The 25783-nt window shown below is 55.5% G+C and overlaps 1 protein-coding gene across 2 annotated transcripts in view; it reads right to left on the bottom strand.

The window, feature by feature from the left end:
* ANKRD52 (ankyrin repeat domain 52) overlaps positions 1 to 25783 on the bottom strand; it is a 57521-nt gene that overhangs the window by 16212 nt on the left and 15526 nt on the right. For both annotated transcript variants that reach the window (XM_075591304.1, XM_075591305.1), the window contains exons 6-25: positions 25465 to 25552; positions 24569 to 24711; positions 22944 to 23156; positions 21761 to 21839; positions 21557 to 21671; positions 20584 to 20666; positions 20389 to 20506; positions 19757 to 19825; positions 19376 to 19516; positions 18386 to 18463; positions 17242 to 17353; positions 16854 to 16925; positions 4931 to 5132; positions 4208 to 4295; positions 3869 to 3986; positions 3079 to 3298; positions 2500 to 2587; positions 2288 to 2371; positions 1639 to 1784; positions 1436 to 1518 (exon numbers count right to left, since the gene is read on the bottom strand). In XM_075591304.1, the coding sequence (XP_075447419.1) occupies positions 1436 to 1518; positions 1639 to 1784; positions 2288 to 2371; positions 2500 to 2587; positions 3079 to 3298; positions 3869 to 3986; positions 4208 to 4295; positions 4931 to 5132; positions 16854 to 16925; positions 17242 to 17353; positions 18386 to 18463; positions 19376 to 19516; positions 19757 to 19825; positions 20389 to 20506; positions 20584 to 20666; positions 21557 to 21671; positions 21761 to 21839; positions 22944 to 23156; positions 24569 to 24711; positions 25465 to 25552 (2340 nt within the window). The remainder of the gene's footprint in view (positions 1 to 1435; positions 1519 to 1638; positions 1785 to 2287; positions 2372 to 2499; positions 2588 to 3078; positions 3299 to 3868; positions 3987 to 4207; positions 4296 to 4930; positions 5133 to 16853; positions 16926 to 17241; positions 17354 to 18385; positions 18464 to 19375; positions 19517 to 19756; positions 19826 to 20388; positions 20507 to 20583; positions 20667 to 21556; positions 21672 to 21760; positions 21840 to 22943; positions 23157 to 24568; positions 24712 to 25464; positions 25553 to 25783) is intronic.

The following is a 25783-nucleotide window of genomic DNA, read 5'->3' as shown; positions in this document are numbered from 1 at the left end:
CAACATTTCAGCTACCCGCAGAGTCTATCCCCCTTGTTAGAGATAGGAGACACACAAAGTTATGGTGGGTGAAAAAGGCAACAAAACCTCCACCGTTAGCATATAGCCAATAAAGAAGATCACTTGTGAGCACATTCACATGGAACCATTATAAGCAAATGCTCTGCTTTTCACAGTTTTTAATCCCAGGCAAGGGTTCCATGTAAAAATGGACAACAGGCAAAAGGTGACACATTGTGTGCTCCTTTGCATGTCATTTGCCAGAATCCCTTGCTGCAGTGGAAGCACTGTATGCTAGGTGATAATGGTGAAAGGCAGGGTTGCAGACCTAAGACATGTGAATGTGCCAACAAGTGATGGATATCTCAACAGCAAAATACTTGCTATTTAATAGGTTTCCAGTTCCATCTGAAATCGCTGCAGACACCTACCGCCACCAATCAAGTGATGTCCTACAGTCCTTCAGACGGTAGCGAGTGGGCACGCAAACTACTAGGCTCTGACATCGCTTGGTGGGCAGAAGCAGGTGTCTGATGGCAATGTAGATTAGAATGTTATTTTTTCATGCGTGTGTAATTGCCCATATAAGAGGCCTGTTTCACAAGCCCTCATGTCCCTGGACAACCACACACCATCTGTTTATGCCTTACATTATCTATCTCGGATAATACTGCCACACAAAAACGTTGCACAAAACACAACAGATAAATGTTTTACAACGTCTAGTATGCGCTTGAAAAAAAGAAAAGTTTTGTAACATCTCAAATAATATTTCAAGAAAGCCGTCTATGTTCATTTTTAGAATGAAACACGAATGCTTAATAGAACACACACACACACACACACACACACACACACACACACACACACACACACACACACACACACACACACACACACACACACACACACACACACACACACACACACACACACACACACACACACGTAAGGACATATCGCCCAATAGATAAACAGCAGCTCACGCCTGCGCCTGTCAGCACTTTCTGAACAGCAATACCGGCTCCCTACCTGTACCGAAGCTGTGCGCAAGCGAGGAGACTATAGAGCCTGTTACAAATGCGTTATTTAGATCAGTTATGCACGTATAGGACGATTGCAGTACAGTGCGTGCATCGATAAGTGGGAGAAAAGGTAGTGCTTCACTTTAAGTACATTTTCGCTTTATATACATGCTCCGGATCCATTGCGTACGTTAATGCGGGGTATGCCTGTATGCAGTTACAAAGTACAAAAATACAGATGTTGCAGTTCACGTAGATTCCTCAATATCTGTGTCCTCAGATAAAATGTAAAATATAATTTAAAAAAAATACAAAATCCCTACTACAGTACGAGAGAGGTGTATAGGCAGAAAAAGGACAATAACCCCTATATAATCCCAGGACATTGCTTAAGAAGGAGACCCAGGCACCTTGCTGCAGGCCAGGTGAAGAGCCGTGTTCTTGCTGGCGTCCATCACAGTTAAATCCGCCTTCACGCGATACAGCAGGAACTCTACAATCAGAAGGGGCCGCGTCAGCAAATCAGGTCGGACAAAGAAACTGCTCACCATCCAATATGTATACAAGGGCCCTCTCCTCATACACATCCATATAAAGGACAAAAACATTTTACCAACTGCCGCTGTCCTCCCATTCTCTGCTGCAATCATCAGAGGTGTCCGCCCGGCCTGGTCCGTGGCATTGACCTCCGCCTGGTGGCGCAGGAGCAGCTGTAAACCGTGCACGTTGTCGGCGAAGGCTGCAGCATGAAGAGGAGTCCTGTGGTCGAAAGGCAAAGTATCATACACTGAGCAATCAACAGGATCAAGATGATTTGCTGCCTGTTTTAATAGAAGCTTTGATCGGCGACTGGAGAGAACTACGGTTTATAGCTATAAAAACAAGCATGGAAATTAGTAGATTGGGTTCGGAGACACAGTTCTGTGGGATCTTGGGTAAGGTGACCATATCTGTGCGCTTCAAAACAAAGTTCAACCCAAAACTTTGTACAAAGAATTATTGTGACCTTATGTACAACACTGCTCATTCAAATTAAGACATTAGAAGGAATATTAAAACCAAGGGCATTTAAAATATATGTCAAACCTTTGAATACCTTATAATAGCAATAAAAACCCCTGCTGAGCATAATCTCACACACTAATTAAATCGGTGTATGAAAACGCAAAAGCCCAACACCAAATCACCTACTAGTCAGAATATTAAACAGGTAGGACTTTTCCTTACTGGATTGGTCAATATTGTAAAACTATTATACCCACCTCCCTTTGGCATCTCTGCTATTCACAATCTTGGCACCCATAGCTTCTACGAGCATCTCAGACGTACCGTCTTGGCTGTTAATTCTGTAATAAGGCATACGGAGCAGTGACTCCCCGCAATAAGAGGCCCAAGCAAAACATATTGCACATTCGTTGCCTGCCCCTCCCCCAGGTCATCCCTTATGCGAAGCCATGCTGGCCTGGGTACTTACACTGCACAGTGCAAAGGGGTAAAGGGATTTCCTTCGAGGTAAGCAAATGGGTTGTGTTCAAGTAACAGTTCCAAACAATCATCGTGCCCTGGGAAAGGAGGAAGCACACGAATGAAGGAAACCACCAACAAAAAAAGAAAGAAGCCCCCCTTCCCCCCTGCACAACAATAAAATATATATTTAATGAGTGTGAATATGTGCATGTATTTACACCATGTATATAAGGAGGGCTGGGTACTGTAAATACAGTCAGAGGGTACACACATAACTTATGGATAGGACAACAGGCACTGCTGACATTTCATGTTAGATTATTTATTCAGCTCAATGTTATCTTTATGTTCTTGAAAAAAGGTTCCAATGGCAGCTGTATGTAAAAAAAGAATTCAGAATCTAATATTTTACATTGTGACCGCTTGTGAAATTTATATTTTTATTCCCCAGACATATGTTATTCAGCAATACATGGCCATCTTACATGGACTATATTTTCCAGCTTATAACAGCGTTTAATACTTGTACAGCTCTTTTCCCCCCATAGTGTATTCAGCCTGTAGCATGCTCCAGTAAGTATCTTACCATTGTAAGCAGCCCAGTGCATGGGTGTGTATCCGCTATAATCCACCACTGCATCCAGTGGATCTGTGGAGAGCGCAGCCTGCAACAACAAGTGCAGCAGAGCAGCGTGGCCGCAAGCTGAAGCAAAGTGAATAGGCGTGCGTCCCTTAAAATCCCGACACAGCACAAAGGCATCGTGGTCCAGCAGGGCCCCCACACAGTCATCACAGCCTGTCACGGACTGCAGAGAACAGACAACATGAACACCAACGGCTCCTTAGGTCTAAACATCACTGCCGTTTTAGTAATGAATTGCTCTAAAAAGTCTACAGAGAATTACATCAATGTAGGTATCCGAGCGGTTATAGAACGTTGCACACCAATAGAAAAACCAAAACTTCAATACTGTCACTGGCGCCTCTAACGCAAAGGAAGACCGGCTGCTATCAGTCTTGTGAATCCTAAACAGAGAATTAGGGCACTTCGGATTTTCAAAAGCAAATTTAGCGAGTCAAAAAAAGGTGAACTGATGTGTCGGCCGTCTGTGCAGCGGTTAGTAACATGCCAGTCCCTTGATAAACATTGCAGACAGCTGAAATGTCCCGCTTTTAGCTCAATAAATTTGGTTTTGAAAATCTGATGAGCCCCCAAATCTCCTTTTTTTGGGATATCTAAGCCTTAAACAGATAAATAAAAAATAAATAAAAAAATGCGACAGTGTTCTAGTTGAGAAAATGAGATCTCATAATAATCACTGCTCAATAACTAAATGACAAAGCACGGCCTTATTAATTACTCAGTGGCTGCTCACCCCTCTGTGAAGTGTGGTTCTTCCCCTTTTATCTCCAGCATCCACTGTGGCTCCTTTCTCCAGCAGCAGGTGAGCACAGTCAACATGTCCACTCATCACAGCGAGCATAAGAGGGGTCCTAAGAACAAACCATATATAGTGAGACACACACACACACACGGAGAAGACCACCCTCCATAAACCCCTCCGCACAGTATGGCTAGAAGATAATATGGTGCTTTGAATGACAAGTGCGCCCTTAACACCACGTGGTAGGAACCCACGCCCTTACATGCATCTATTTAGAAATAAAACCCAACCATCTGCGGTTATTTCCCAATCACAATACTTGGAACTTACTGCCCATGGGCATCCATCACATCAGTAATGTCCGGTCTCTCGCTGCTATCAATCAACAGGTGCAGGGAATCGGTGTTCCCAGAGGCAGCTGATTGTGAAGAACACACAAATTTAACAATGTTAAGTGTAAGATGGGCGATCATTCCTATTATTTACAGACAGTTCAATGCCAGAAGGACCTCCTGCAGCACTGGAAGGCCCCTTATTGCCTATTGGTGGGAATGCACCATAGAAGGCGTCTTCCCGCACTGGAAGCGGTCTTATGACCTAGAACGATTTTTAAAATAAGGGCATGCTAAGGGACTAGGTCAATAAGCTCCGAAGCAATGGATCACCCAAGCAATCCCTTTCAAGTCAATGGGAGTTTTGAGACAATCGCTGTGCAATGTGACACTCCAGCGCTTACTGCAAAGTCCCTTATAACCACTGGGAAAAGCGCCTTAAAAATATTCCCCTCGACGAATGCAACAAGGAAATATTGTTCAATCTCCAAGCACAGCTTTTTCCTTCGTAAACTGAAAGGTGACAATGGCGAGGAAGGGGCGAGCGGGTAAGCTTCCATGACAATAAGGATCAAAAGTATTTTAGGCCTCCATGCCTCACTTGCACCTCTGCTGATCAAGGTAACAGGCAAGTGATGCTTACAAGAGACCTTATACAGTTTTAAGAACAAAAAAGGACCACAAATCAGCTAGCATCCATTCTAATCCCTGCAGTCCTAACCCGCTGTGTGCAGTGGTGTCCACTTCCTCTTGCGGTCCTTGATGAGAGCAGAGGCCCCGTGGCTGGTCAGCACCTCCACGCACTCTGTGGATCCTCTTTCCGTGGCCAGGTAAAGCGCAGTGCGGCCCTTGTGGTCGCGCACGTCCAGGTTCACCAGCGTCTCTGCTAGAGTCTTCAGGGCGTCACAGTGACCATTGTAGGCCTGCAAGAAGAGAAAAGGGGATGGAGGACGCCTACATTTGGAAGGCACTGATCTCAAGCAGGGAGGTGTAGATCCTCCATTTCCTTCTTAAATGATCAACCATACGTTATATAAGTTACGGAGGGTAAAAAAAGTGTGACAGCAACGCTGCACAATACAATGCACACAAAAATAGCATCACTCGAGTAGGGTTGAGCAATAAACAAAATCTTCAGCGATACCAATACATTTATCGCGATAACGAACTATATTGCGGTAAATGATTTTTTTTATAAGCCCCAAAATGTTTTAGTAAAGCTAAAGAAAATGTTTCTTTGAACACTTAGATTTTATAGAACAAATGACCCTTCATTTCCAAACCCTTTCCATGTCCCCCCTTCACCTTCTCAGGAGTGGCTCAGTGAGAACAGGTTCTGACTTATAACAGAACGAGACCAGGTTTGAAGCAGGGGAACCTTGGCGTCAGCTCCTTGCGAGCTTGGTCATGCCACTATCTCAGGCACCAAAATCATAGAATTGTAAGATCATCTGCGCAGGGACCGTCTCTGTAAAAGTCCTACGCACTACAGTTTAATTGTGAAGCACTGTCCCCATTGGGAGAAAAGCACTGTATGAAATAAAATGTATTACTACACTGCTCCCATCACCCCAACATCTCCCTAATTCAGCCGCCCCTCTCTCCCTTAGATACGCTATCTATTCAAAAAACACATTTTATTTAGAACACATTTTATGCATTTTTAACATGTTATAAGTGAAATGTGTTTTTAAATGGGAGCATCTCGGTCGAGTGTCAGGATGAGGGGTGGGCGGGAGCGACGGGATGAGGGGTGGGCGGGGGAGCGACGGGATGAGGGGAGGGAGCGACGGGATGAGGGGAGGGAGCGACGGGATGAGGGGTGGGAGCGACGGGATGAGGGGAGGGAGCGACGGGATGAGGGGGAGGGGGGAGCGACGGGGATGAGGGGTGGGAGCGACGGGATGAGGGGTGGGAGCGAGCGACGGGATGAGGGGTGGGCGGGAGCGACGGGATGAGGGGTGGGCGGGGGAGCGACGGGATGAGGGGTGGGAGGGAGCGACGGGGATGAGGGGTGGGTGGGAGCGACGGGATGAGGGGTGGGAGCGACGGGATGAGGGGTGGGAGCGACGGGATGAGGGGTGGGAGCGACGGGATGAGGGGTGGGAGCGACGGGATGAGGGGTGGGAGCGACGGGATGAGGGGTGGGAGCGACGGGATGAGGGGTGGGAGCGACGGGATGAGGGGTGGGAGGGAGCGACGGGATGAGGGGTGGGAGGGAGCGACGGGATGAGGGGTGGGCGCGAGCGACGGGATGAGGGGTGGGCGCGAGCGACGGGATGAGGGGTGGGAGGGAGCGACGGGATGAGGGGTGGGAGGGAGCGACGGAATGAGGGGTGGGAGGGGTGGGAGGGAGCGACGGGATGAGGGGTGGGAGGGAGCGACGGGATGAGGGGTGGGAGGGAGCGACGGGATGAGGGGTGGGAGGGGAGCGACGGGATGAGGGGTGGGAGGGGAGCGACGGGATGAGGGGTGGGAGGGAGCGACGGGATGAGGGGTGGGAGGGAGCGACGGGATGAGGGGTGGGGAGGGAGCGACGGGATGAGGGGTGGGCGCCAGCGACGGGAGGGTGTGGGTGGGCGGCAGCGACGGGATGAGGGGTGGGAGGGAGCGACGGGATGAGGGGTGGGAGGGAGCGACGGGATGAGGGGTGGGAGGGAGCGACGGGATGAGGGGTGGGAGGGAGCGACGGGATGAGGGGTGGGAGGGAGCGACGGGATGAGGGGTGGGAGGGAGCAGCGACGGGATGAGGGGTGGGCGGCAGCGACGGGATGAGGGGTGGGCGGCAGCGACGGGATGAGGGGTGGGAGGGAGCGACGGGATGAGGGGTGGGAGGGAGCGACGGGATGAGGGGTGGGAGGGAGCGACGGGATGAGGGGTGGGAGGGAGCGACGGGATGAGGGGGTGGGAGCGACGGGATGAGGGGTGGGAGCGACGGGATGAGGGGTGGGAGCGACGGGATGAGGGGTGGGAGCGACGGGATGAGGGGTGGGAGCGACGGGATGAGGGGTGGGAGGGAGCGACGGGATGAGGGGTGGGAGCGACGGGATGAGGGGTGGGAGCGACGGGATGAGGGGTGGGAGGGAGCGACGGGATGAGGGGTGGGAGGGAGCGACGGGATGAGGGGTGGGAGGGAGCGACGGGATGAGGGTGGGAGGGAGCGACGGGATGAGGGGTGGGAGGGAGCGACGGGATGAGGGAGCGACGGGATGAGGGGTGGGAGGGAGCGACGGGATGAGGGGTGGGAGGGAGCGACGGGATGAGGGGTGGGGCGGCAGCGACGGGATGAGGGGTGGGAGGGAGCGACGGGATGAGGGGTGGGAGGGAGCGACGGGATGAGGGGTGGGAGGGAGCGACGGGATGAGGGGTGGGAGGGAGCGACGGGATGAGGGGTGGGAGGGAGCGACGGGATGAGGGGTGGGAGGGAGCGACGGGATGAGGGGTGGGCGGCAGCGACGGGATGAGGGGTGGGAGGGAGCGACGGGATGAGGGGTGGGAGGGAGCGACGGGATGAGGGGTGGGAGGGAGCGACGGGATGAGGGGTGGGAGGGAGCGACGGGATGAGGGGTGGGAGGGAGCGACGGGATGAGGGGTGGGCGGGCAGCGACGGGATGAGGGGGTGGGCGGCAGCGACGGGATGAGGGGTGGGAGGGAGCGACGGGATGAGGGGTGGGCGGGAGCGACGGGATGAGGGGGGTGGGCGGGAGCGACGGGATGAGGGGTGGGCGGGAGCGACGGGATGAGGGGTGGGCGGGGAGCGACGGGATGAGGGGTGGGCGGGAGCGACGGGATGAGGGGTGGGAGGGAGCGACGGGATGAGGGGTGGGAGGGAGCGACGGGATGAGGGGTGGGCGGGGAGCGACGGGATGAGGGGTGGGAGGGAGCGACGGGATGAGGGAGCGACGGGATGAGGGGTGGGAGGGAGCGACGGGATGAGGGGTGGGAGGGAGCGACGGGATGAGGGGTGGGAGGGAGCGACGGGGTGAGGGGGTGGGAGGGAGCGACGGGGTGAGGGGTGGGCGCGAGCGACGGGGGTGAGGGGTGGGAGCGAGCGACGGGGTGAGGGGTGGGAGGGAGCGACGGGATGAGGGGTGGGAGGGAGCGACGGGATGAGGGGTGGGAGGGAGCGACGGGATGAGGGGTGGGAGGGAGCGACGGGATGAGGGGTGGGCGGCAGCGACGGATGAGGGGTGGGAGGGAGCGACGGGATGAGGGGTGGGAGGGAGCGACGGGATGAGGGGTGGGAGGGAGCGACGGGATGAGGGGTGGGAGGGAGCGACGGGATGAGGGGTGGGAGGGAGCGACGGGATGAGGGGTGGGAGGGAGCGACGGGATGAGGGGTGGGAGGGAGCGACGGGGTGAGGGGTGGGAGGGAGCGACGGGGTGAGGGGTAGCGACGGGGTGAGGGGTGGGAGGGAGCGACGGGATGAGGGGTGGGCGGCAGCGACGGGATGAGGGGTGGGAGGGAGCGACGGGATGAGGGGTGGGAGGGAGCGACGGGGTGAGGGGGTGGGCGCGAGCGACGGGGTGAGGGGTGGGAGGGAGCGACGGGGTGAGGGGTGGGAGGGAGCGACGGGATGAGGGGTGGGCGGCAGCGACGGGATGAGGGGTGGGAGGGGAGCGACGGGATGAGGGGTGGGAGCGACGGGATGAGGGGTGGGAGCGACGGGATGAGGGGGTGGAGCGACGGGATGAGGGGTGGGAGCGACGGGATGAGGGGTGGGAGGGACGGGATGAGGGGTGGGAGGGACGGGATGAGGGGTGGGAGGGAGCGACGGGATGAGGGGTGGGAGGGAGCGACGGGATGAGGGGTGGGAGGGAGCGACGGGATGAGGGGTGGGGCGCGAGCGACGGGATGAGGGGTGGGCGGCAGCGACGGGATGAGGGGTGGGAGGGAGCGACGGGATGAGGGGTGGGAGGGGAGCGACGGAATGAGGGGTGGGAGGGAGCGACGGGATGAGGGGTGGGAGGGAGCGACGGGATGAGGGGTGGGAGGGAGCGACGGGATGAGGGGTGGGAGGGAGCGACGGGATGAGGGGTGGGAGGGAGCGACGGGATGAGGGGTGGGAGGGAGCGACGGGATGAGGGGTGGGAGGGAGCGACGGGATGAGGGGTGGGAGGGAGCGACGGGATGAGGGGTGGGAGCGACGGGATGAGGGGTGGGAGGGAAGCGACGGGATGAGGGGTGGGGCGGCAGCGACGGGATGAGGGGTGGGAGGGAGCGACGGGATGAGGGGTGGGAGGGAGCGACGGAATGAGGGGTGGGAGGGAGCGACGGGATGAGGGGTGGGAGGGAGCGACGGGATGAGGGGTGGGAGGGAGCGACGGGATGAGGGGTGGGAGGGAGCGACGGGATGAGGGGTGAGAGGGAGCGACGGGATGAGGGGTGGGCGGCAGCGACGGGATGAGGGGTGGGCGGCAGCGACGGGATGAGGGGTGGGAGGGAGCGACGGGATGAGGGGTGGGCGGGCAGCGACGGGATGAGGGGTGGGAGGGAGCGACGGAATGAGGGGTGGGGAGGGAGCGACGGGATGAGGGGTGGGAGGGAGCGACGGGATGAGGGGTGGGAGGGAGCGACGGGATGAGGGGTGGGAGGGGAGCGACGGGATGAGGGGTGAGAGGAGCGACGGGATGAGGGGTGGGCGGGAGCGACGGGATGAGGGGTGGAGGGAGCGACGGGATGAGGGGTGGGAGGGAGCGACGGGATGAGGGGTGGGAGGGAGCGACGGGATGGGGGTGGGGAGGGAGCGACGGGATGAGGGGTGGGAGGGAGCGACGGGATGAGGGGTGGGAGGGAGCGACGGGATGAGGGGTGGGAGGGAGCGACGGGATGAGGGGTGGGAGGGAGCGACGGGATGAGGGGGTGGGAGGGAGCGACGGGATGAGGGGTGGGCGCGAGCGACGGGATGAGGGGGTGGGCGGCAGCGACGGGATGAGGGGTGGGAGGGAGCGACGGGATGAGGGGTGGGCGGGAGCGACGGGATGAGAGCGAGCGACGGGATGAGAGCGAGCGACGGGATGAGGGGAGGGAGCGACGGGATGAGGGGTGGGCGGGGAGCGACGGGATGAGGGGTGGGCGGGAGCGACGGGATGAGGGGTGGGAGGGAGCGACGGGATGAGGGGTGGGGGCGGGGGGGAGCGACGGGATGAGGGGCGGGAGGGAGCGACGGGATGAGGGGTGGGCGCCAGCGACGGGATGAGGGGTGGGCGGGCAGCGACGGGATGAGGGGTGGGAGGGAGCGACGGGATGAGGGGTGGGAGGGAGCGACGGGATGAGGGGTGGGAGGGAGCGACGGGATGAGGGGTGGGAGGGAGCGACGGGATGAGGGGTGGGAGGGAGCGACGGGATGAGGGGTGGGAGGGAGCGACGGGATGAGGGGTGGGAGGGAGCGACGGGATGAGGGGTGGGCGGCAGCGACGGGATGAGGGGTGGGCGGCAGCGACGGGGTGAGGGGTGGGAGGGAGCGACGGGGTGAGGGGTGGGAGGGAGCGACGGGGTGAGGGGTGGGCGGCAGCGACGGATGAGGGGTGGGAGGTAGCGACGGGATGAGGGGTGGGAGCGACGGGATGAGGGGTGGGAGCGACGGGATGAGGGGTGGGAGCGACGGGATGAGGGGTGGGAGCGACGGGATGAGGGGTGGGAGCGACGGGATGAGGGGTGGGAGCGACGGGATGAGGGGTGGGAGGGACGGGATGAGGGGTGGGAGGGACGGGATGAGGGGTGGGAGGGAGCGACGGGATGAGGGGTGGGAGGGAGCGACGGGATGAGGGGTGGGAGGGAGCGACGGGATGAGGGGTGGGAGGGAGCGACGGGATGAGGGGTGGGAGGGAGCGACGGGATGAGGGGTGGGAGGGAGCGACGGGATGAGGGGTGGGAGGGAGCGACGGGATGAGGGGTGGGCGCGAGCGACGGGATGAGGGGTGGGCGGCAGCGACGGGATGAGGGGTGGGAGGGAGCGACGGGATGAGGGGTGGGAGGGAGCGACGGGATGAGGGGTGGGAGGGAGCGACGGGATGAGGGGTGGGAGGGAGCGACGGGATGAGGGGTGGGAGGGAGCGACGGGATGAGGGGTGGGAGGGAGCGACGGGATGAGGGGTGGGAGGGAGCGACGGGATGAGGGGTGGGAGGGAGCGACGGGATGAGGGGTGGGAGGGAGCGACGGGATGAGGGGTGGGCGGCAGCGACGGGATGAGGGGTGGGAGGGAGCGACGGGATGAGGGGTGGGAGGGAGCGACGGGATGAGGGGTGGGAGGGAGCGACGGGATGAGGGGTGGGAGGGAGCGACGGGATGAGGGGTGGGAGGGAGCGACGGGATGAGGGGTGGGAGGGAGCGACGGGATGAGGGGTGGGAGGGAGCGACGGGATGAGGGGTGAGAGGGAGCGACGGGATGAGGGGTGGGCGGCAGCGACGGGATGAGGGGTGGGCGGCAGCGACGGGATGAGGGGTGGGAGGGAGCGACGGGATGAGGGGTGGGCGGCAGCGACGGGATGAGGGGTGGGAGGGAGCGACGGAATGAGGGGTGGGAGGGAGCGACGGAATGAGGGGTGGGAGGGAGCGACGGGATGAGGGGTGGGAGGGAGCGACGGGATGAGGGGTGGGAGGGAGCGACGGGATGAGGGGTGGGAGGGAGCGACGGGATGAGGGGTGGGAGGGAGCGACGGGATGAGGGGTGAGAGGGAGCGACGGGATGAGGGGTGGGCGGGAGCGACGGGATGAGGGGTGGGAGGGAGCGACGGGATGAGGGGTGGGAGGGAGCGACGGGATGAGGGGTGGGAGGGAGCGACGGGATGAGGGGTGGGAGGGAGCGACGGGATGAGGGGAGGGAGCGACGGGATGAGGGGAGGGAGCGACGGGATGAGGGGTGGGAGGGAGCGACGGGATGAGGGGTGGGAGGGAGCGACGGGGTGAGGGGTGGGAGGGAGCGACGGGGTGAGGGGTGGGAGGGAGCGACGGGATGAGGGGTGGGAGGGAGCGACGGGATGAGGGGTGGGGCGGCAGCGACGGGATGAGGGGTGGGAGGGAGCGACGGGATGAGGGGTGGGAGGGAGCGACGGGATGAGGGGTGGGAGGGAGCGACGGGATGAGGGGTGGGAGGGAGCGACGGGATGAGGGGTGGGAGGGAGCGACGGGATGAGGGGTGGGAGGGAGCGACGGGATGAGGGGTGGGAGGGAGCGACGGGATGAGGGGTGGGAGGGAGCGACGGGATGAGGGGTGGGAGGGAGCGACGGGATGAGGGGTGGGAGGGAGCGACGGGATGAGGGGTGGGCGGCAGCGACGGGATGAGGGGTGGGAGGGAGCGACGGGATGAGGGGTGGGAGGGAGCGACGGGATGAGGGGTGGGCGGGAGCGACGGGATGAGGGGTGGGCGGGAGCGACGGGATGAGGGGTGGGCGGGAGCGACGGGATGAGGGGTGGGCGGGAGCGACGGGATGAGGGGTGGGCGGGAGCGACGGGATGAGGGGTGGGAGGGAGCGACGGGGAGGGAGCGACGGGATGAGGGGTGGGCGGGGAGCGACGGGATGAGGGGTGGGAGGGAGCGACGGGATGAGGGGTGGGCGGGAGCGACGGGATGAGGGGTGGGCGGGAGCGACGGGATGAGGGAGCGACGGGATGAGGGGTGGGAGGGAGCGACGGGATGAGGGGTGGGAGGGAGCGACGGGATGAGGGGTGGGAGGGAGCGACGGGATGAGGGGTGGGAGGGAGCGACGGGATGAGGGGTGGGAGGGAGCGACGGGATGAGGGGTGGGAGGGAGCGACGGGATGAGGGGTGGGAGGGAGCGACGGGATGAGGGAGCGACGGGATGAGGGGTGGGAGGGAGCGACGGGATGAGGGGTGGGAGGGAGCGACGGGATGAGGGGTGGGAGGGAGCGACGGGATGAGGGGTGGGAGGGAGCGACGGGATGAGGGAGCGACGGGATGAGGGAGCGACGGGATGAGGGGTGGGAGGGAGCGACGGGATGAGGGGTGGGAGGGAGCGACGGGATGAGGGAGCGACGGGATGAGGGGTGGGAGCGAGCGACGGGATGAGGGGTGGGAGGGAGCGACGGGATGAGGGGTGGGAGGGAGCGACGGGATGAGGGGTGGGAGGGAGCGACGGGATGAGGGGTGGGAGCGAGCGACGGGATGAGGGGTGGGAGCGAGCGACGGGATGAGGGGTGGGAGGGAGCGACGGGATGAGGGGTGGGAGGGAGCGACGGGATGAGGGGTGGGAGGGAGCGACGGGATGAGGGGTGGGAGGGAGCGACGGGATGAGGGGTGGGAGGGAGCGACGGGATGAGGGGTGGGCGGGAGCGACGGGATGAGGGGTGGGCGGGAGCGACGGGATGAGGGGTGGGCGGGAGCGACGGGATGAGGGGTGGGAGGGAGCGACGGGATGAGGGGTGGGAGGGAGCGACGGGATGAGGGGTGGGCGGGAGCGACGGGATGAGGGGTGGGCGGGAGCGACGGGATGAGGGGTGGGAGGGAGCGACGGGATGAGGGGTGGGAGGGAGCGACGGGATGAGGGGTGGGCGGGAGCGACGGGATGAGAGCGAGCGACGGGATGAGGGAGCGACGGGATGAGGGGTGGGCGGGAGCGACGGGATGAGGGGTGGGCGGGAGCGACGGGATGAGGGGTGGGCGGGAGCGACGGGATGAGGGGTGGGCGGGAGGGTAGCGACGGGATGAGGGGCGGGAGGGTGCGACGGGATGAGGGGAGGCAGCGACGGGATGAGGGGCGGGCGGCAGCGACGGGATGAGGGGCGGGCGGCAGCGACGGGATGAGGGGCGGGCGGCAGCGACGGGATGAGGGGCGGGCGGCAGCGACGGGATGAGGGGCGGGCGGCAGCGACGGGATGAGGGGCGGGCGGCAGCGACGGGATGAGGGGCGGGCGGCAGCGACGGGATGAGGGGCGGGCGGCAGCGACGGGATGAGGGGCGGGCGGCAGCGACGGGATGAGGGGCGGGCGGCAGCGACGGGATGAGGGGCGGGCGGCAGCGACGGGATGAGGGGGCGGGCGGCAGCGACGGGATGAGGGGCGGGCGGCAGCGACGGGATGAGGGGCGGGCGGCAGCGACGGGATGAGGGGCGGGCGGCAGCGACGGGATGAGGGGCGGGCGGCAGCGACGGGATGAGGGGCGGGCGGGAGCGACGGGATGAGGGGCGGGAGGGAGCGACGGGATGAGGGGCGGGAGGGAGCGACGGGATGAGGGGCGGGAGGGAGCGACGGGATGAGGGGCGGGAGGGAGCGACGGGATGAGGGGTGGGAGGGAGCGACGGGATGAGGGGTGGGAGGGAGCGACGGGATGAGGGGTGGGAGGGAGCGACGGGATGAGGGGTGGGAGGGAGCGACGGGATGAGGGGTGGGAGGGAGCGACGGGATGAGGGGTGGGAGGGAGCGACGGGATGAGGGGTGGGAGGGAGCGACGGGATGAGGGGTGGGAGGGAGCGACGGGATGAGGGGTGGGAGGGAGCGACGGGATGAGGGGTGGGAGGGAGCGACGGGATGAGGGGTGGGAGGGAGCGACGGGATGAGGGGTGGGAGGGAGCGACGGGATGAGGGGTGGGAGGGAGCGACGGGATGAGGGGTGGGAGGGAGCGACGGGATGAGGGGTGGGAGGGAGCGACGGGATGAGGGGTGGGAGGGAGCGAAGGGATGAGGGGTGGGAGGGAGCGACGGGATGAGGGGTGGGAGGGAGCGACGGGATGAGGGGTGGGAGGGAGCGACGGGATGAGGGGTGGGAGGGAGCGACGGGATGAGGGGTGGGAGGGAGCGACGGGATGAGGGGTGGGAGGGAGCGACGGGATGAGGGGTGGGAGGGAGCGACGGGATGAGGGGTGGGAGGGAGCGACGGGATGAGGGGTGGGAGGGAGCGACGGGATGAGGGAGCGACGGGATGAGGGGTGGGAGGGAGCGACGGGATGAGGGGTGGGTGGGAGCGACGGGATGAGGGGTGGGAGCGACGGGATGAGGGGTGGGCGGCAGCGACGGGATGAGGGGTGGGAGGGAGCGACGGGATGAGGGGTGGGAGGGAGCGACGGGATGAGGGGGTGGGCGGGAGCGACGGGATGAGGGGTGGGCGGGAGCGACGGGATGAGGGGTGGGCGGGAGCGACGGGATGAGGGGTGGGCGGGAGCGACGGGATGAGGGGTGGGCGGGAGCGACGGGATGAGGGGTGGGCGGGAGCGACGGGATGAGGGGTGGGCGGGAGCGACGGGATGAGGGGTGGGCGGGAGCGACGGGATGAGGGGTGGGCGGGAGCGACGGGATGAGGGGTGGGCGGGAGCGACGGGATGATGGGTGGGAGGGTGCGACGGGATGAGGGGTGGGAGGGTGCGACGGGATGAGGGGTGGGCGGGAGCGACGGGATGAGGGGTGGGCGGGAGCGACGGGATGATGGGTGGGAGGGTGCGACGGGATGAGGGGTGGGCGGGAGCGACGGGATGAGGGGTGGGCGGGAGCGACGGGAGTAGTGAAGGTGAAAAAAAGTTGAAGTGCAGACATGGAAAGGGTTTGGAAATTAAGGTATTAACCCTTTTGTTACAGGAGGGATTTGCAACAATCTTCACTGCTGTCTGGCCGTGAAAGGGTTAAGAGGTCAGAGGAGAAAGCGGTTAAGGCAGCAATTAATTGTGACGCACCGCCAAAAAAAATGAATGTTTTCAAGTGAGCACGCACATAGTGCGCGCGACCGGACGCGTCCAAGTGCGCACATTTTGAGCAAGCATCTGAAATTGCTATTGCCGCGCGACGGCCGCGTCACGTGAGCAGTTCAGCTAATGAGGACGAACCACTCACGTGACGTCATGGCCACGCCTCCCAGTCGCCTCCAGCCCAGGATCCGCGCGTGCGTGACGAGGTCGCGCACGCGCACAGTCGGAGCAAGTATAAAATCGAGGCCCAAGAGGTAAAGGGGTGGAGGAGCTAAGGACAAAAAGGTGAGGAATTTGCCTGCCTTAAATTGGGGAGAGGGGGTTTGCTTTAACTTCACGAGCTCCGCTTTCTGAGAAAAAGAATCATGAAACCGAATCGTGAGCGGACATTGCAGCAGAGTGGCAAGAAACACCCATGGCCACCAACTTCGCAATGAGAGCGGGATAATGCGATAGTCTGCAGTCATAAAAAGCAAGGGGACGGTGTCCCAAAAATATCACAGCATGGAGTCAAACGTATCTGTTTTCTTTAGCAAGAAAGGTGCTTATTAACACCATAGGATGTGGCCGTGCTGCTGCATGCCTATTTGTATCCGCTACTTCTATATGAGTGAAATTCTTATCATGGGATGGAGTGCTGTCCCTTTGTTTGTACCTATAGCCTGGAATCAGAACCCATGCTCTTATTTCGTTATCTGATGTGCACCAAATCAAGGCAGAAAGACGAATGAAACTAGTGATATTCAAATAAAAAAAAGCACCGAGGAGACCATGAAACGGACTATACAAGATCCAAAATGCATTTAAATGTTTCTTCGGCATTCAAAGAGTTAAAAAAGAATCATAACATCTATGCTAGGAGTGAAATTACTTCATGCCCCTGACCAAGCTAACTGTGCGCTGGTCGGGTCAGGCATCTGGCACACGACCACCATGTAATCCACGTCTCAAAAATATCTAGGGACCTCAACACCCATCTACCAGTGGCTCTTGGTTAATGTTACTTACAGCTAAGTGCAAGGGGCTAACTGGTACAGTGCTTTCCACATCCTCCAGGCAATTAAAAGACATCTCCAGGAGCTGAAAGAGAAATCTGTCAGCATGTTCCCAAAAGTCCAGACAAAACATTGCAAATGTGTGCAGGGCTTATAATGATGTTTGGGACAACCCACGCCAACAGGAGAAACTTTGCTTACAGACCTTAGACTGACACCATCATTCTTTACAAACAATAAGCTATGCTGCCTGCAAAAGGATTAGAGGAAATGTACATACATTTGCTGCATCCCTTGTTAATGTTGGGAGGACTAAAGCGTGGTAAGGGTGCCACAGTCGAGGAAAGGATTAGAGAGCGTTGAGCCCATTTACTGGTTTAGTAAATATTCTGTGCACTTACTAGCTCCAGGTTCTGCCTGTTGCCATATGCGGCTGCATAGTGTACAGCAGCGTATCCCTGTTTATCACGAAGCGAGGGGTCGGCACCGTTATCCAGCAAGAATTCCAAACAGCTGAAAGTAAGAACACATCGTGCAGATCACAAAATAAGTTTGCTCTCGAACAACGTGGTATGTCAACTGCACTCCGCAGCGTAGAGCAGGCCGGCTGACAAACAATGGCTGCTCCTCCCTCTGGTGCATGGTGTAGGCCCTGCTGCAACATGTCAGCGGGAGCAATAGCGGTGGTTACATTTGTAGACAGACGTAACCAATGTTGCAGCCGGTGGGTGAAATATCGCGGTAGCCCCAGCCCTTTGAGTGCAGCCGACTCAAAACAATGTGCGTTTCTGTGGTTTTAAATACTATTTAGAGAGAAGTAAAATGTACCTTTCAGGCTAGATACCATCATTTGTTAAACATTTCTAGGATTGTGCAGCTTTCTTTCCCACAGTCGGGTCACCGCTAGCGACACCGTTTTAAACTTGGGAATGGTTAGACCAGGGGTGCTGCACTCCAGTGCTCAAGTACCCCCCCCCCCTCCCCCAACAGGTCAGGTTTACAGGATATCTGCTTCAGCACAGGTGACTCAGAGGCGCAGTCCAAGACTGAGACTAATTGATGCAGGGATTGATTGATTGAGCCACCTGTGCCGAATCCCGGATATCCTGAAAGCCTGACCTGTTGGGGGTGGGGGGTATGAACTGGAGTGCAGCACCCCAGGTTACACCAGGCTACACAGCACCAAGAAACGGATACGATAGACTTTGATAATTAGATGGTTTGAAGTAAAAACAATGAGCGGTTATGCGATTTTTAGATAAATGAGACTGCTTTTGTAACAGTTGCAGCAGTCTTTTACCAAGTTAAAAAACAGTTTAAGAAAACCATAGCGGTGGTCACCCAAAGCATTTATGTGCATCTATATTTCCTGAAATGAGTACTGAAGGATTTTACTGCAAAACTAAAATGTTTTTGGGCCACGTGACAGTAAAACACCATTGGTGAAAGCTGTAAATACAGCCTAGATGTATGGTGCTGTGGTTTGAACTGGTAGATATAGGATTATTTTGGGGTGGAAAAATAGGATGCTTTAAAATGACTCACAAGAAGGCTTCCTTCTGGTGCGAGGCTTTCAGCAGCTCCTCTTCCGGCTCCTGGCTCGTTCCCGAGTGTGTGTCCGCTCTGCAGAGACAAGAAAAGCATGGAGGTGGGAAATGTGCAGCGACACCCAATATAAGAATTACAGAACACTAATCTGCATTAAATCCCATTATTTTACATGAACTTGGTGCTGCAAAGACAGCTAGCCACAGATATTACAACACACACACACAAATAATCAACTGGCCATGTACACTGCACTGTACTGTACATAGAATTTCTTGCAGGCACACCGAGTCCCTGCCCCGTAGAATAACAATGTAATGTTGGCGTGTGTGAAGTACATTGCCCGAGGTCCGCAAGATCAAAACGGTGTTTGACCAATTCAAAAACGTAGTCACATTACAACAGAGCTGCTCCTCATTTCTTAAAATACAAAGCTCTCATTTCACAGGAGTACAACTTAGATTTTCACATGAATACGTTTTCTATGTTAATAAAAGGCCAGGACAACGCTCCCACTAAACAGAAGGGTCAAGCAAATTGCTAATAATAAAAAAACAAAAAACCCACTCATCTCGCATCACTACTTAAGGCCGCGCCCATGTTATTGCGACCGCGCAATCAAAATGCTGCAGGGCAATGAGCGCGCATCCACAGATCGCGCCACGAATCAAATACATTTCATTTTGCCACGCACGTGGTTCAGCCAATGAGGACAAAGCGCTCACGTTACGGGAACGCCCTCCGTCACTCAATTCTACAGGCCGTGTGTCCGTGCTCCAGCTACAAGCGTGACGCCGCACACGCGCACCATGGACACAGTCCAGCTGGTTGGTGGCACAAAGCTGGCTGACCTACTGCATGAATGCGACAGCTCTCACATACTTGGCACTGAAGACCATACTACTCAAAGCTCACTAGCAGGGGAGTAATAGGGACCAGAGAAAGGCTGGTGTGTGATGGACATCTGACCTCTTGGTAGTTACTCACCTCCTGTACGTATCTGAAGCAGCAGCATAGTGTAAGGGGGTGCAGCCTTTACAGTCGGTTTCGTTAATACTGGCTCCAGCGGTGACCAGAGTCACGGTGCACTGGTAGCTGCCATTGGCGGCGGCATAGTGCAGGGGAGTCCTACAGCATTTAGAAAAGACACCGTCAGTCTACCTCGCCCCCCCAATAATACGGCTCTCAGCAGCTTCATGTAAAGGCGTTTACATTTCTAATCGCGTAGGAGAGACCTTTTAACATTGACCTGTCGTAAAGCACATTACAAACCTGAACCAGGAGTATCAAACAAGCAAAAAACGTAAAATCAAGGCCATTCTAGAGTAGATGCTTTCATATGCTGGGAGAGGAGCATTGTAAGCTCACCTTCCAAACTTATCCCGCCTCCTCAAATCGGCACCACTGCTCGACAGCAAGTTAAGACATTCAACATTTCTGTAACGCAATACAAGGAGAGGGAGAGATATAGCATGGCGACATAAAAGACAATGGTACCTACATATTGAGAACGCAGTAATAAATACGGTTCCTTGTAAAGCAGGAAAATGTACGATAATGCCACGTTTGCCCTGGTTACAAAATGGTGTATTTCAGAGGATATGCAACATAGTTACATAGCACTTTAGTTTTTCAGCTCTAGAAAAACAGGAATTGAAAATACAGATATACACATTTTGGGAGCGGACTTTCTGAACAAGCTAATTAGGAAGCCAAGGCCAAATCAAGAAGCTAACAAGTGATACGCTGAAGTTGTTTAACTGCATGTCCACACCCAGAATATTGATATTTACAGCAAGATGTGGAGGGACTCTGAGACAAAGGGCGCTTGCGAGAAAGGAGCACATTGTTGCCAAGGATTGAGTTTTAGAAGCCTGTAAAGAAAAACTGCTTTCAAGAGTACATCTTTAAAGTAGTTCCCTCTCTGAAAGGCAATCATTTCCTAGAGCAGTAATAAACATCCTCATTAACGCTCCACCCCCATGAAGTATGGGACGCACCCTCCTGAAGCAGCAGCGTGGAGGCAGGTCCTCCCGAGGTTGTCAGGCGTGTTGATATCAAAGCCCGCGGACAGCACATGTTCATTGCTCAGCGAGGACACGATGCTGTACAACTGACCTGAAATAGATCCAGAGTGTTACAGGGATAGATGACAAAGCGCCTACTGCAGAGGCCACTGGGAGACGCTCACTTACCTGAGGAAAGTAGCTTACGGCAACAGTCGGAAAACCCGAAGAGAACAGCTAAGTGCAGGGGAAACATGCCGTGAACTCCACGCCTGGGAGAGAGAGATACACGTGAAACTCATGTGCGCATCACGGCATAATATACTATTCCTCATCACAGAGAAACCATAAAGGATCAGATAAATTATAGACGTCTAGCCAAACTTTATTTCAGGCCCTGTGTGTACAACACCGCTGTCAGAGCAGCCTTTGACATCGACGGAAGGGAAAAAGCTCCGTCTCGGCTTTTAAAACAGAGCAATCCAAGTGGCTGCCCCCCTGCCCCCCACATAGGTTTCAAGCAGTGGGGCTCCGGAGCTGACCACCATTAATGTCAACTCCGGGGACCCGCTGCTTCCGAGACAGTTACCTCCGTGGAGGGTGCCGGTCTTTAGGCAAAGCTTAAAGCTCCCCGCATCATGTGGGCCAATAGGAAGGCGCACCGCATGACATCACAGCTTCCTATTGGCCCGCAGGGCACGCGTGTCTGGAAAAACCACCATTATATGAACCCAGCTAGCGACCCGGAGCAGCTACTGACACCCCCTACAGAGGTAAGGATCTAGCGAAGCAGGGGGTCCCTGGAGCTGAAATGAATGGGGTTAAGCTCAGGAGACCCACTACTTCCAACCAATGTAAAAAAAAAAAGAGCAAAAATTGGACTGGCACTTTAATGATGTGTGCAGCAATAATGAGCATATCCAGCAAACAGAACGCCTGCGCCAAGACGGCCCTACTTTACAATACTTTAATTAGGTTCAATACACGCAATTCATTTTATTTAGCTCGTGTATTTATCCATCTTAGGAGGTCTGGTACGCTCTAGCCTTTCCATATATATCAAGTACATTAAAAGGATTATTTTGCAGCAGTCAGCAATAGCTGCAGGAGTGAGAGACATCAACCGCAATGTATTGAATCTCACTCTTCATTGCAGACTCACCTGGCAGTATCAGCACCATTTGTCATCAACGTACTAATTAGCAGCTCATGCCCGTATCTAGCAGCGACATGCAAAGGGGTATTGCCGTATTTATCAGCGCAGTCAATTTCACCACCTGTAGACAAAAACCAGACGGTGAAGGAAAAAGCCATGTCAATCTGTACCTGAATTTACAGAGCCAGGGGAGCAGTAGCAGGCACATACCATTCTGTATCAGAATCTGGGAGCGGGTAAACCTTCCATGGATGGCTGCCATATGCAAAGGGCTCTTCCCTTCTTTACTCTGCAGAGGTGAATGACAAGAGTAAAGAAAAGGATCCTCATTACAGTCCCTAGAAGATTTCAGCACATCTCAGCTGATGAGCATACATATAAAGCACACAATCAGTAGTGCATCAAGTGCTTTAAACGGCTCCTTTTGCAGTAATAATTGACAAAAGCTACGAGAGTGAAAAGAAAAATTCAGAGGAATGTATTGACTGATGTGGCTAAAAAGCAGAGTGGGAAAAAAAGAAAAAATAAAGTAGCACCATATTAAAAAACAACAAAAAAACCATCTACAGTGTATTAATTATGGTGGCAATAGCCTTTGGACATTAGTCTAGTTCTGCTGACCTGAGGGAGAGTAGAGTGCTTGAAAGCTGGTCTTATAGTATAAATTTAGCGTGAGTTTGATATACAGAGATAGGTGTAGATAATAAATAAATAAGGGAAGTAGTAATGGTGTTCTGTACCGCCATAGTACCACCACACGATCAAGGTGATATGTGCGCAAAGATCTTTACAACATGTCCGTGGCCAAAACGTCAGTCACTCAGACACCACAGGTCTCACCATGTCTATAGAATTATGTATGCACACGTGTAGGAAACATGTTCAGACCGGATCCCACTGTACTCGTTGGCATTGTTTGGAATAAAATTATTTTGCAGCAGAGGTCGTTTGCCTTGCAGCTACCAGCACTATATAAAGTGGGTATGACCAGACTAAAATGTGCCAATGACCTTGCCTTAAGAGGACTGGCACAGAGCCTTGTGCAAGTGCTTCACGCAGGGAGAGAGCAGAAACAGGTTTGTGTCTTTACAAGAGAGGATGCTTGAAGGCACTTAACTTCAAAGTGTAATACATGGCATGCACTAGTATTACACAAGATGACACACTGCTAGTTAATGCAGCACCAACCTCTAGCAATGCTACTGCAGGAGAGTGAGGAGATGAAGTGCACGCCTCATCACAGTACATTGCTACGTCAAGTTGTGGTTCCACATTGTGCAACCTGCCATCTCAAGCAGCACTAATCATTAATATACTGCACAGTGTGGGCATAATATAAAATAAGTCCGTTTGTGCAACATGGTCGAACGCCCAAAAATATATAAAAAAGTACCTGGAAGTTGACGTCAGCCCCATTGTTGACGAGTAGCTCCAGGCAGAGAGCCCCATTGGTGGAGACGGCAGCAAAGTGCAGTGGGGTGAAGCCCTTCTCGTTGGGCTGGTTGACATTGGAGCCGTAGTTGACCAGTTCATTGGCCACAGCGTCCTGACCCATGTAACAGGCGATGTGCAGGGCAGTGTTCCCAAAGGTGTTGGGCTCATCAATCTGACATGGTAAAGAAAATCAGATTGGGTATATATATGTGTGTGTATATATGTGTATATGTGTGTGTATATATATATATATATATAATCAAATGACACGTGTTTGCCATCTCCCTTCCATGGGCAAGTAACACCAGGCAAATTTCACATCTCTTTAAAACTTCATTAGGCTGTACAATATGGGGTGTATCAACCACCCTAGGTTCTGTATCCTGCTCACCAAGGTTCAAATTGGTGTTTATGTCTAAAGAAATTAGCCCAACACGGAATGTCAAATCAGTATCAGAGAAGCACCAGATAAGAATGCAGGGAGGTAGCTTTGTGCCCGCTGGTGGCGGTAGAACAGGGGTTTCAATGTGGACATCAATATGGTTTTTGGCCTTTATAAAGAAAATGTTATGTAGAAGCAATGTAGCTTTAAAGCAGATTACCAAGATTATTTTTTTACTTTGTTTTAAAGGGTTTCACTGTGCTCGCTTTAAAACAAACAAAAATTAAGAGGAATCATTTTTGTGGGGGCACAGCAGCTCTAAATCCAGGTCATTCCAAACCCACCTCACAAGCCTCGGAAACAAGACAAAATACAAAAGCTAGGGTTACTTATTTCATACACAGCAAGCCTCAACAAGAAAAACTAACGTGCCAAAAAGGTCGATCGGAAATCCTTAACCCAGCTATTATTGCAATATTAAACAAAACAAGTGTAAAACTAACTTTATATTTTATCCTAAAACAAATATCCTCAAAAAAGGGTACATATGCCTCTAAAGCAAAAACTACTTTAACTGTATTACAATGCAAAATGTGACAGTGTGAAAAATAGGGATAGCCACCATGTAGTAAAGTGGTAGGCAACATAATAAACCTGAAGGGCCACATGTGCATTCATTTAACATTTAAAAGGGTTACCCATTACATACATAGTGCACAGGCAGAATGTGCCTTACACCCGTGGGTATGAGCTCTCCTCCCTCCCACTCTCCGCTTCTTAATGCCGGCACAATGATTAATCCTGTCCCATTCCTCTCCTTACACTGGCAATTGGTGATTAGCACGGTCATTCAGCAGTACAGGGAGTGGGGAGAAGCTGCAATCCCCACCAGTAACATCTCCACTCCCTCTGCACCGGGGAAGAGAGGGAGAGCAGACTGCTGGGGTGGCAAGTGGTTAGGGGCTGCAGGTGAAGCCCCTGAGCACCAGATGCAGCCCTCGGGCCTGCCGTTGCCCACTAATTTAGTGGAAGATTAATAATACTATAGTACCACCATAGACATTAAAGTAATCGTAGCCATTAATCCTAACCGTATGATCTTGTAGCCTCAGTATGACAGCATTGATCAGCTACCTGCTAAAAGCACCACAACATAGAAATACAAAAAAAGGAAAAAAAGGAAAAATAAAAAAGTTCCCCACCTCCACGCCGAGCCTCAGCAAATGCTTCACCACATCAATCTGCCCACTAGCAGCCGCTGCATGGAGCGGTGTGTAACCCTTCTTGTCCTTTGACATGGCGTCAGCTCCCCGAGCGATCAGCAGCTTCAGCACCTCCAGGTGACCTGGAAGAGAAGAGCTCATGTGAGGGTGGGACATTTCACAGGAAAGAATGCGCACACCAACAATGGAGCTTGTGCTGTAGGAACTCAAACAATTGTTGCCATCATATTCTGGGTATTGCACTGCATAGCACAAACCAATCAAGTATACACAGATTGGATTAAATAGTAATTTCTACCACATTACAAACTTAAAAAAACAAAAAAAAGATAACCACATTTAAAAAAATAAAAAATAAATAAATAAAACTAATAGCGTCTTTAGATTTGTATAAGAACTGTTCTATAGCAGATGTAAGCACCAGTGATCAGTACAAAGCAAGTATATACATATAAAACAAAAAGCATAACGTGTTCCTCATGCCATCACACTCTGCACCCTTTCAGTCTTGAACCACTCTACTGGATCACCAATCTGTTGACCATAATTGAGTTACCGAAACACTGAACTTGTGACTTGCCCCCCAGTATACAACGTTAATGATTGCATGCAGCATATAGCTGCCAACCAGAACCCCCACACCAACCCAAGAAACACAGTTAGCATTGTCCTGGATGATAGAATCTCTCTGTCAATTCCTCTATCCTACAACCTCAAGAAGGTATACAGATGGGACTTTAACATCAAACTCAATGCCCCTGGGAGGAATATACACATCATTGCTAAACACTATGACGATCTTCCAGAAGGTAATGACAATGGGCTGTCGATCAGTATACCTTTAAAATTCACAAGAGAACGGTGTTGGCTCTTACCCAGGAAAGCTGCCCAGTGAATAGGCTGCCGCTCCTTCTTGTCACATATGCTCAGGTTGGCCCCCTTGTTCAAGAGCAAGATCACCATCTAAAAAGGGGAAAAAACAAAACAACCCAACACATGAGACCAAAGTGTGTGTGTGTGTGTGTGTGTGTGTGTGTGTGTGTGTGTGTGTGTGTGTGTGGTGTGTGTGTGTGTGTGGTGTGTGTGGTGTGTGTGTGGTGTGTGTGTGTGTGATATGAGGAAGGAGCTAGTTCAGGCTTCAGAACACCACTGCTCAATATAATTAAGTAATAATCCCCGAAGAACTGGGCATTA

This window comes from Ascaphus truei, chromosome 3, assembly GCF_040206685.1.
Source record: "Ascaphus truei isolate aAscTru1 chromosome 3, aAscTru1.hap1, whole genome shotgun sequence".
Lineage (NCBI taxonomy): Eukaryota > Metazoa > Chordata > Amphibia > Anura > Ascaphidae > Ascaphus > Ascaphus truei.
The sequence above is the reverse complement of the archived record's forward strand: the minus strand, read 5'-3'. Positions and strand labels throughout refer to the sequence as shown.